This window comes from Mus caroli, chromosome 13 (assembly GCF_900094665.2).
Source record: "Mus caroli chromosome 13, CAROLI_EIJ_v1.1, whole genome shotgun sequence".
Lineage (NCBI taxonomy): Eukaryota > Metazoa > Chordata > Mammalia > Rodentia > Muridae > Mus > Mus caroli.
The window spans coordinates 56,062,170-56,074,069 of record NC_034582.1 but is presented as its reverse complement, the minus strand read 5'-3'; the positions used below and the strand labels follow the sequence as shown (position 1 = coordinate 56,074,069).

General features: G+C 46.6%; 1 protein-coding gene across 6 annotated transcripts in view; it reads right to left on the bottom strand.

Moving 5' to 3' along the window:
- Dapk1 (death associated protein kinase 1) overlaps positions 1-11,900 on the bottom strand; it is a 162,821-nt gene that overhangs the window by 63,492 nt on the left and 87,429 nt on the right. For 5 of the 6 annotated variants that reach the window (XM_029468550.1, XM_021179879.1, XM_021179881.1 and 2 more), the window contains exon 3: positions 3,297-3,518. In XM_029468550.1, coding sequence (XP_029324410.1) covers positions 3,297-3,518 — 222 coding nt within the window. Of the gene's footprint in view, positions 1-3,296; positions 3,519-11,900 lie in introns of those variants that run through there. The other variant, XM_029468554.1, reaches the window with a different exon arrangement.

Here is an 11,900-nt window from a genome sequence, read left to right as displayed (position 1 = left end):
AAGAGAAGAGAAGAGAAGAGAAGAGAAGAGAAGAGAAGAGAAGAGAAGAGAAGAGAAGAGAAGAGAAGAGAAGAGAAGAGAAGAGAAGAGAAGAGCTTGAAAGATCTGGCCAATCCAGATCTTAAACTCCAATGACAAACACCTTTGGTGTGCTACAGACCAATGTGCAATGCTATGTAAGCCAGTGTGTCCAATTGACACCTTGACACCACCGGCACTTGGAGACAGCATTAGTGTTTACACATGGATCAGAAGTGTCTACCAGAAGCCCATGTGGTCTGTGTGATGCTAGTGGCTGGTGGCTGAGCCTTTAAGGAGGGATGATTAATGAAGGAAGTGAGGTCACTAGAGGGTACCCTCCAAGGGTACAAGAATAACCAGCCCATCCTAACTCTCTATCTACTTCCTGGCCACCATGGAAAGAGCAGATATGCGCTAACGAGTGTTCACCTCTGTGACATGCTGCCTCTTCACGTGACAAAGCCAAGCAACTACGGACTGACGACTCTGAACTGTGAGTCAAAAAGTAAAACCTGTCCCCTCTCTCCACGTGGCCATAGCCGGCCCCCATCTCTCTACTCTCTCCTTCTCTCTGCCTTTCTCTGCCTCTGTTACCCTCTTAACTCCCCTCCCCATGGCCTGAATAAACTCTATTCTATACTATAAAAAAATAAAAATAAATAAATAAAAAATAAATAAAACCTTCTTTCCTTTCAAATTGACTGTCCCGGGCATTTTGGCAGAGTCACAAAAAGTTAAGTCACACAGTCAACACTAAGTTCTCTAAGTTGGCTTTGCCACTTACCAGGTAAGCAAGTGAGTTACAGAATGATTCAAGCACACACCAAAGTTTTGTAGTGTGTGCACTGTGCACTGATGTGAGTGGGCAATAATACAGGCAGAGGAGATCTCTGCCTCAGCGTGACTCCAAGAACAATGGTGTGTGGAGGATGTGAAGTCGTGATTGCGGGATGTAGCCTATGCCTCCTTCATGCTTACTCTGCACTGAGCTGCTACAGTAGGTAGCTCTACTATGAACAGACTGTTCTACCACAAAGCAAGTGGCAAAAGAGAAGTTTATCAACTTAAAGTTACTTTTCAGGGTTGCAAAGAACACGAAGGCAGAGCCTGGCCTACAGTCTGACCACTGTGCTTTGAACACACAAACAGAAAAATAGTATCTACACTGACAGGAGTCATCAGAGATATCTCCTCAGATGCCTGCAGGGTAGCTCCAGAAGTGTCTCTTACTCGAGGGGAGGTTGGTCATTTTGCTCTAACTGGGCCGTCACTGATTGAATGAAGCCCGCCCACCCTAGGGAGAGCTGTCTGCTTCACTAGATCTAACCAAGTCACATGTAGGTCTCATCTAAAATTACCCAGAGCATTTAGTCAAATGTCTGAACAGCCTTACAGCTCAGTCAGTGACACATATCAGAACCACCAAAGCTACGCATATACTTGAGGTGAAATGGCAAGAACATGATGTGGGGCCACTGGAATCTATGAAAATGCTCCTGACCCCATGATGAGGGAACCATCCTTATAACCTTCCTTCTCACTTCCTGCTGCTGCTCCAAGTGAACTTTCGCAAGCTGTCCTCAAGGTCGCCACACCATTAGCAAAGCTGCACGCTGCCAGGTACATACGTGCCATTAAAAACATCAACACTGCCAGCATTGGTGCTGGCAGGGCAACTGAAGCTCCCTACTGCTGGGGAGACTGGAAAGTGAAACTTGACACTCCAGGAAACAAGCCTGGCAGTCGCTGGTGGGATGTCCACATTCCCCAGCAACCCCACTCCAGGGGGTGGGGAGATGTGTTCACATGAGTCTATGAGTGCTGAGGACTGCTCTACTCCTGACTATGATATACTAGAGGAAGCCCACATATCCACTGGGCAATAGAAGAATAAACTCTACCATCCGGGTGGTAGAGTGCTACTAGGCAGTTGTTTTTTGTTTTTTTGTTTTTGTTTTTTTTTTTGGTTTTTCGAGACAAGGTTTCTCTGTCCTGGAACTCACTTTGTAGACCAGGCTGGCCTCGAACTCAGAAATCCACCTGCCTCTGCCTCCCGAGTGCTGGGATTAAAGGCGTGCGCCACCACGCCCGGCTACTAGGCAGTTTTTAAAGGAATATAGTATGTGTGCAAATCTCACAGTGAGTTAGGAGGGCAGGTCTCAGAGTTTACACATTGCACCATTCTGTTGGCACATTTGGGAGTTAGGACGTGGAGATGGGTATGTTAGAAAGTAGCCCAAGGGACACTGGAGCTTTGTAGAGTGTGGGAAGAGCTGTTGGGCTGTCCTGAGTTACCTGACTATGCCTGTTAACTTTACCATAGCTGTGCAACCCTTCCTTTGGCATTATTTATGACTGGACAGGAATTCCCCCCAAACCACAAAAGGTTAAAGGAGTTGTATGCCCATCTAATTTATAGACAAAGAAAGGGAGCAGTCAAACAGTGGGCAGGCACACCGGAACTTAGAAAGCTCCAAGGAATTGAATGGGACTTGTGGCCCCTGAGGATCATCCGGGATCAGCTGTCAGGGCATGAGCTCCACCCATCCTGCTTTCCCCAAGTGGACATCCAAAATGCCTACAGAGACTCCCCGAGAACCCTCGGCTGGCTTCTTCCCCTCTCTCTTGCAAGAGTGGGCTGCTGGCCTTGATCGAAATGGGTCCCCCCACCCCCATCCCCACCCCCACCCCCCACACAGCACAAGCAGGCAGGGATCCATGAAAGGGAGAGGCAGGAGGTAGAAACCAGAACTGGCTCAGAACAATGCTTATCAATCAGGCTGCCCACCACGACATCAGATGGGCAAGATGGAAAAGCAGCAGCATGCTTAAAGAGTCCCGGAATCACGTCTCAGCATTCAGCTTCAACTCCATCCTTCCTGTAATTATCGCTGACAGTTCCACAGTTAAAAGCAGGGTGTGTGTGAAAGATTAAGAAGGAGGAGGAAGGAGAAACAAGAGAAAGGAGGATGGAGTAAGAGAGGAAAAAGACAAGGAAAACGGTATGGTACACGAGTGAAGCTTACGGAGAAGCCCCTAAGTAATGTGCTTATTGGCAAACAAAGATGAATTTCAGAGTGGGTGAGCCCCAAGATTCGGGGACCCTCTGCAAATCAAGTGTTCCTTAGTTACTCGAAGCTGCATCTTCCAGGCAGCTCAGGCTCAGGCACACAGCTCAGGGCTTCTCTCAAGGATGGCTCAATTGGGTTAACGATAGCCCATGCAGCCCCATGCCCTCCCCATGGTCTCTTCCAGACACCACAGGGAACACTCACAGCTCCAGGATCAGAATGACATCTGTCTTGTTCTCATAGACCTCATGCAGGGTGATGACATTTGGGTGCCGGATCTCCTTCAGGATGCTGACCTCCCGCTCGATGTCCTCCCGGCTCACGCCCCGCCGGCTAGACTTGGTCCTCCTTTTCTTGATGAACTTGGCCGCATACTGAAGACCGGTACTTTTCTCACGACATTTCTTCACAACTGCGAACTGTCCACTGGCAGAGAAAGATGGAACAGCATTTAAGGTTCACTGAAGGCAGGATCAGGGCAAGGACATAACATGGGGAAGTTCAAAAGTTCGACAATAAACAAGGGAGGTGGGCATACTGTGCACGGTGCAGCTTTACTGAGCCCATTCCCTCTGAGCAATGCCATAAACAGTAAGGTTTTCTTCCTTCCTTCCTTCCTTCCTTCCTTCCTTCCTTCCTTCCTTCCTTTCTTTTCTTTTTTCTCGATTTCTTCCTTTCTTTCCTTTGACACATTTGATTAAATAGATAGCTAGCCAATCTGTCTATATTTTTTTTCCCTCCCAATTCAGGCACTCACACATGGCCTGTTTCAACAAACTCTTCTTCTGCACATCTAGACACAGAACGAGGAAAAGAGGGAGAGGTGGAAAGAATAATATTGGTAGAGAACACACAAGAGTCTGCCTTCAGAGACATATTCCTTGCATCAGTACTAAATACCACAGCACCCAGAAGAACAAGGTCCACAGTCCTCAGAACCAATGGGCGGAGGAGCAATTTCTTTACCCTGTTCACCCTCCACCCAGTCAAAATCCCTTTCCAGGGGTCTCTGGGTTTTGGGGTTGCTGACTTCAACCCCAGGAACTGGATCATGTGATCTAGATTGAGCCAATCAGTGCACTGTATTCTTCTAACTCCAGTGACAGACACATGGCCCATGTAAAACCTTTTAGACTCTGGGGAGTCTCTCTTCATGGACACTGAACGATATATAAAACTGGAAAGTGGCTGCCAGCTATGTGGGATCAGTAGGGATCAGCTTGTGGTTTAAGGGAAACCACTGCCAGGCGTGGGGAAAGGAAACCAGGTCTGTGGGACACTGCAGAGTGGCTGAGTTGATGCTAGACTGAAACTATGTAAGTGGACTTTTCAGTACTTAAGCATTCTGACTAAAGGCAGCTTGATCTGGGCTGTCTTTTTCCTGTAGATAGAAGCATCCTCAGTGTCACAGAACAGACAACCAGATCTCATTCCCACGCATGGAGATCAGAAAGGAAGTTAGCAAGACAGCGTGTGGTTAGATAACAACGAGGCCATGCAATTACATGGCAATCCCTCGGAGGTACTGAGACAGAGGAAGAAACATCTGGATCAATCCCCACCCTCTCCATTCTTCTCTATTTACAAAGGAAGGGTGTGACCACCCCTCAGGCTGTGTACACTTCTGAGCACCTGCTGAAGAACAGCTATACATGAAAACAAGAAGAAGAAACCTAAATGAAGGGTAATATTTTGATATTAAGAGAGGACAATTCAACCGGGCGCGGTGGCGCACGCCTTTAATCCCAGCACTTGGGAGGCAGAGGCAGGCGGATTTCTGAGTTTGAGGCCAACCTGGTCTACAGAGTGAGTTCCAGGACAGCCAGGGCTATCNGAGAAACCCTGTCTCGAAAAACCAAAAAAAAAAAAAAAAAAAAAAAAAAAAAAGAGAGGACAATTCACCACATTTAGCAGCAGAAGCCACTGAAGAAAACGCACTCACACACACATACATACCACACACACATATCACACATACACATATATCATACACATATATCCTACACATACACACACATTCACACACATACACTCACACATACATACACATATACACAAACACATTCATACATACATACATACACATTTCACACATACACACACACATATACCTACACACATTCACACTCACATACATATACACACATATACATACACATTACACACTCAAAGATACACACACTCAAAGAGACACACACTCACACCTGCATACACAAAACAAAGATTATTTTTGCAGCAACTTTTTGTTTTTCATGATGGGTTAATTCTCATTTCCCTCTCCTGCAGCAGAACACTGGAGAGCCAGGATTGGCTGCTGTGAACTCGCTGGCTTAGAACCAAGACAGGATGTGACTATCTCAGTCAATTTACAGTTTTCCTGGGAATCCCACACCGGTTTCTGTTGCAAGGTAGATGGTAGCAGAGAGGAGCTCCCACAACCTGTATAGAGAGCAGGTTTACATCAGCTTGAGAGTTCAGAGAAGAGATGCCAAGTGGTCCTCACTTCACAACTACATCATCAGGCCCCACTAAGCACACTCAGAAGGATGCAGGATGGAGAGGTGAGCTGGGATAACCAATGACTATCCCAGACCCCCCCAAAGGCTGGGCTGTGTGTACCTCACACATGGACACAACGACTTGGATCCAGGATCCAGGATCCAGGCCCACTCTCTATTGACTCATGAAAAACTTCTGCAGAGGAGCTTCACCTCTAATTGGGAAGTTAGACATTCTCCTGGATGTGGCTGCACTTCTCAATGTCCCAAAGTTAGGTAATGTCCAGGTAGGGTTAACCCTAAGGCCTATGATAAGACAGGACAGCAGCCAGTGCAGCCCAGCTAGAGCCCAAGGGCGATGGAGGGTAAGGACATGCCCAGAGGCACCATGGGCAGAACATCCAGGACTCATGTCCTCAGTGATATCAGCAGCAGACAGAGTGAGAGACTAAGGCCGGATGGTTAGGAAAGGCCCTATCCTTGATGGACACAGGGCTTAAGAAGGTTCCAGAGAAACATCTACACCCATTCCTTTGGAAACATCTTTCCTTATTTTTCTCTCTTTCCCTTGGCAATGACTTCATCTTCCCATATCTCCTCAAGTCCTGATTATGACACACACCTTGTGTGGGACTTTTCATTTTCTGAGTGCTTCTTCTCTCTCCCCCCTTCTCAAGGATGTGATTTTCCTGAGGACCAAGGGCTCCAGGCTCCCCTATCTATCGTTTCCTTCCACCCTAGATTCAGAATACCTCACAGAGTCGATGCACAGCACTGGTATACAAGGCTGACATTCTGAAAACCAGAGTATTAAAAGGAGTACATTGTGTTATAATAAGCCAATGGAGTTATGTAGAAGCTCCAAACCCAGGCCACCTACAAGCTGTTAACATGGGCTTACTTCAAATTCCACCAAGTGGTGATAATATCAAGATCAAATTCTCTTGAAGCATTTGTTGAAGTAGAGGGATGTGTGGATCTGTTTTCCATTGCTATGACAAAATACCTGGCATATCTTAACAAGAGAAAAGGTTTGTCTCATAATTTCAGATGGCCCAGGCCTTTATCAACTATCCTCATTGTTTGAAACTTGCTGTGGGAGCTTCAAAATATGGCAGAAGCACTTACCAGACCAAAACCTTTCACCTCAGGGCCAGACATAGAGTGAGAAGGAAGCCAGGCTCTCAGAAACCACATTCAAGAGCATGCACCCTGTGGTGCTTTGTATATGCTCGGCCCAGGGAGTGACACTATTGGAAGGTGTGACCATGTTGGAGTAGGTGTGGCCCTGTTGGAGTAGGTGTGGACCTGTTTGAGTAGGTGTGTCACTGTGGGTGTGGGCTTTAAGACCCTCATCCTAGCTGCCTAGAAGTCAGTATTTATCTAGCAGCCTCCACCTCCAGATGAAGATGTAGAACTCTCAGCGCTGCCTGCACCATGCTTGCCTGGATACTGCCATGCTCCTCCTGCCTTGATGATAATGTACACTGAATCTCTGAACCTGTAAGCCAGCCCCAATTATCATTGTCTTTATAAGACTTGCATTGGTTGGGGGATATAAAGATGGCTCAGCAGTTAAGAGCACTGACTGCTCTTCCAGAGGTCCTGAGTTTAATTCCCAGCAACCACAAGATTGCTCACAACCATCTGTATTGGGATCTAATGCCCTCTTCTGGTGTGTCTGAAGACAGCTACAGTGTACTCACATACAAAAAAAAAAAAACTCTTAAAAAAAAAAAAAAAGACTTGCATTGGTCACGGTGTCTGTTCACAGCAGTAAAACCCTAAGACGCACCCCATGACCTAAACACCTGTCATGGGATCCCACCTCTTAGAGGTTCCCACACCTTTCATGCATGGGCCGCTGGGATGCCCAAATTACAGCAAGGGTAAGTTGCTTAATTGAAGCTCTAACAGATGTAGTGTTTAGAAGTCCTGACAATAGCACAAGTCTTCAGTGACAGCTATTACTAATCTGCAAAAGCTGACATTATTTCAGCACAGTGCTTGCTTTCATCTCAACACAATGTGATGTTACCCTCAAAATACTACTTTCCACCAATGTCCCCCTTGGGGGATGATAGTAGGGTGGGCTAATAGGACCAAAAGAAAGAAGAAAATGCCCACAGGAGGCTGTATTGCTGAATGTGGCTGCTGGCTCCACCCTTCCTGACATCATCGCTCTACCCTTTCTCACTGTCCCTGCCCATGGTGTGTTGCTGCTATGATAGAAAACCACAGGCTGCAGCCCTGAGAGCTGAGGGCCACAGGCTGCACACAGTACTGGCAGCTGGGTGTGCTGGGCCATACCCACTGGCCCACTGGCATCTCCTCCGGAGCATTTCCTCACTAAAAGATGGACTCTGGAAACAAGGAGCTTTCCACCTTAGTTACCTTACGGTTGCTGTGATGAGATGCCATCACCAAAAGCTACTTGGTGGGAAGGCATGGCAGCTAGAGCTCAAAGCTAGGAGAGCAAACTGGAAGTAGAATGAATCTATGAGCATCGGAGCCCTGGCCCGGTGACAGACTTCCTCCAGCAAGGGCTGTATCTCCTAAGCCTCCTGACAGCTCCGCCACCAGGGAAAGAAGATGTCAAAGGCCCGAGCCTATAAGGCATTCCCATTTAGACATCACATCCCAGCTCATCACAGGCAACTGTAGCAGAGGCTTAATGCCCAATGGGTCACTGGCTGATGGCTGCTAGGGTCCTTTACTTCCTTGGCAACCAGCTCTCAACCATGGCTCTCCTGGCACCTGCTTTCTACTCCAAATTTGGACATTGAAGATAATTCTTTCCTAGCAGCCCAGCTCCCAACATCAAAGGTAAAAAGAGACTTATGAAAATACTTCTAATTTGAGGGACCCAGCATAACAACATGATCCAATTCGGAGATTAAACCAAGAACTGGAAGGGCACTAGCGATTGCTGCTAGCCCTGCAAAAGCTTAGCATGAAGTGTGGCTTCTGTGCTTGGGAACAGTCTGGACACAGCATCCTGAATTTTCATGAGACAGCGGTGTGGAGTTCGTCCTGTGAAGTCTCCCGCTAACTGTTTCTCGTAAGTTCCCGTCAATACTTGTGACACTGTTTAACAAAAGGTATACTTATTTTACTTTGTGTGCATGAGTATTTGCCTGCCATGTGCACCTCATGCATGAGGTACCCATGGAGACCAGAAGAAGGCATCAGAATCCTGGAACAGACAGTTCTGAATCACCGTGTGTATGCCAGGAACCAAATCTGAATCTCCTATAAGAGCAAAAAAAAAAAAAAAAAAAAATTCCCCAGCTGCTGAGCCATCTCTCCAGCTACCTTGCAACACTTTGATGCACGCATGCGTGGGTGCACGTGTGTATGTGTGTGTGTGTGCGCGCGCGCGCATGTGCACACAGAGAGAGAGAGAGAGAGAGAGAGAGAGAGAGAGAAAATGTTGAGTTGCTAGGAAGCACACCCTAACTGAGGACCTTCAAAGTGACATATGGTTCCCTCCTTCTTAGCTGAGCTCTTAACACTGACCCCTCTGTCCTCTACTCTGCATCAGGTTTTGGTCTAGTTTGTTGGAGAATGGGGCATCATTGTATTTTTTTTTTTTCGCTTTCTGTGGCGTTTCACCATTTTAGATGTCCTCCTGCGCTGTTTATTAAGCTGAGAAGATTAATGTGCCTCACAGAGAAAACAGGCATACCAGTTAAAGCATCACTCGGGGAAAGGAGCTGTTACTGTGTGTTCCATGTCAGTAAAGCGACACTACGCATTAGATGAGGGCCTATAAATGGAAATGCACTTAAAAAGGCTTATGCAGCATGCTTGCAGAAATGCTGTGAACAGGCTCATAAGAACCTAGAGCTTCATTTCCTGGGGAGTAACAGCCCAGCGCCTGCCACTAATTAATAGGCACAAATTTCCCTGAAAATGGAATGTACTACAGAATTGGAGATGGACAACCAATGCATTTAACACAAAACCTCTCAATTGATTAACCAATTAACGAATTTCAATCAATAACCAGTCATTGATTGATTTCAGTTAACTCAAGTAATGGACATGAACTCTCCAGTGGACAGACACATAGTACTGAGATATATCCATACTTTAAAAGAGTACCAGGGATGAAGGGCAGCTGATGTGACTCATCCAAAGACGCCTGTTTAACAAGTGCAGGACTCTAGGTTGGTCCCCAGCGCTCGCTGTGCTGGCATGAGGACCTGGTTTCATATCCCTGATCCCTGTGTTAAAACAAAAAGTTAAACAAGATGGCCACCAATCCTGGCACTAAAGGCTGCAGACAGGAGAATCCCCAGACCATGCTGGCCATCCAGCTTAGCCAGTCAGTGTTTTCCAGGTTCATGGAGAGACCCTGCCTCAAATAATAAAGTGCAACAGCTACTGAAGGCAATGCCTGACCCATACATACAAACATATGCACACACTCATACACATGCTGTGTGCATGCACACACAAACATACGTACACACACACACGTATACACACAAATATATACACATATATACACAGAGACACAAAACAATATTTTTTAAACCACAAATATTATTAAAAAGAGGAAAATCTTAGCTTATAAGAAATAACTGCCATCAAGGTTCCCTGTCCAGCTTATTACTATATGACATTTGGCCATGACCCTGATCATTATTGTCCCCACAACCCTGCAAGGCCCATGACATAGCTCCCCTTAGGGACAGCCACACGCTCTAGGACTGTCATCCTTTCCACCAATGAGAAAAACAACACTCAGGAACATTTTATAAATTGCTTATCTATCACACATGGGTAAATGTGTGATAAGCAATTCTGCAAGAATGTCACATCGGTCCTAGTCCCAAGCTCAGTGGCTGCGGTAATGTCTATGTACCGCACCAGGCTGACACCCCACTGGGGGACAGATCTTTCCAGGGAAAATCTCTGAGAGGAAGATGCACTCTGAAAGCTTTGTGGATAACTCCACAAAGTTAAGGTCACGCCTCTCCCTCCCTCTTCCTCCTCCCCTCTCTCTCTTCCCCTCTCTTTCCCTTTCCCTCTCCCCTCCCCCCTCTCTGAAAACACAATGCATTAGTTAATTAAAACCAAAATTTGGAGATACTCCAAGGAGCTCCCCAACAAAAAGTGACCAGCCTTTGTGTAACTATTGAAAAAACACTCTACAGGTTGGGCATCCCTAATCAAACATCAAACTATCCAAAATCCAAAATCTTTGAGCACTTCCTATGGCAAACTCCACACTACAAAACTTTGTTTCATGCTGAAAATTAACAATGTTGCATAAAGTATCTTCTGGTCACACCTGTGGGGTGCATGTGAAACAAATGAATTCCACATCTCCTATGGGGGTCCCATCCGGGAATTCTTCACTGTGCCTAGGCAAGCATTCTAGAATCAGGAAGAAGACGAAAACCATTGTGAGCACGGATGCGTGGTGTGCATTTGAAACTGCAGGCTGCTGAAGCAAACTTCAGCTCCAGGTACATAAGGCACACCTGCCTGTGAGAAACAAGGAGGCTGTGTATGATAGGATCTACATCATTCACCCAACACTGAAAATGAACATCCCCAGAGGGAAAGGGAGAAGGAAAGAATGTGGGGGGAAAAGGGTAAAGTGGGAAAGGAGAAGGAAAGGTAAAAAAAAAAAAGATGACATACTAAGCATAGAAAAGGCACACTGAGACAAGACATGACGGTGCCCAGCCCAGGTCTAACAATGTCGCACTTCTCCACCGTTCCCCAAGAACATGCTCTCAGCCTGTACAAGGGGTACAGATTCAGAACGGTGACTAGGAGAGAATACTGCTTTTACCTTTGATTTTACAGCACACCTGCAATGAATGTGTGGGTGGCCTGCGTGGGAACTCATTAATACCAGCCCCCGGGTGGTACCCATTCCCTCCGAACACCTTGACAAAGTCCACACTGGGAGCCACTCTCTGCCTCCCCATTAAGAAGCTACAGTGAAAAGCAGTCAGGCTACACATCAGCAAGATGAAAAGCTTTAAAGTTTTAAAATTCTTATTGTACAGGAAAATCTATGTGAACTGTTCTGGGACTCAGGAAAACGACCTAGAGAGCAAGCATGGGTTTCCTTAGGAGCAAGCAGCAGCTCAGGTTGCCATGACACAGGGAGACACAGCTTCCCAAGTGGATAAACAGCATCCTGTTACCCAGGGAACCCCAAGAAGGCCAAGGTCAGGAGCAATGTGGAAAACAGAGTGGCCCTGGGGTGGGGAGGCATGCAAACAACACAGTGGGTGGAGGGGAGTAGGGCAGATGTAGGTTCCTGAGAGCATCCGCATCCTAA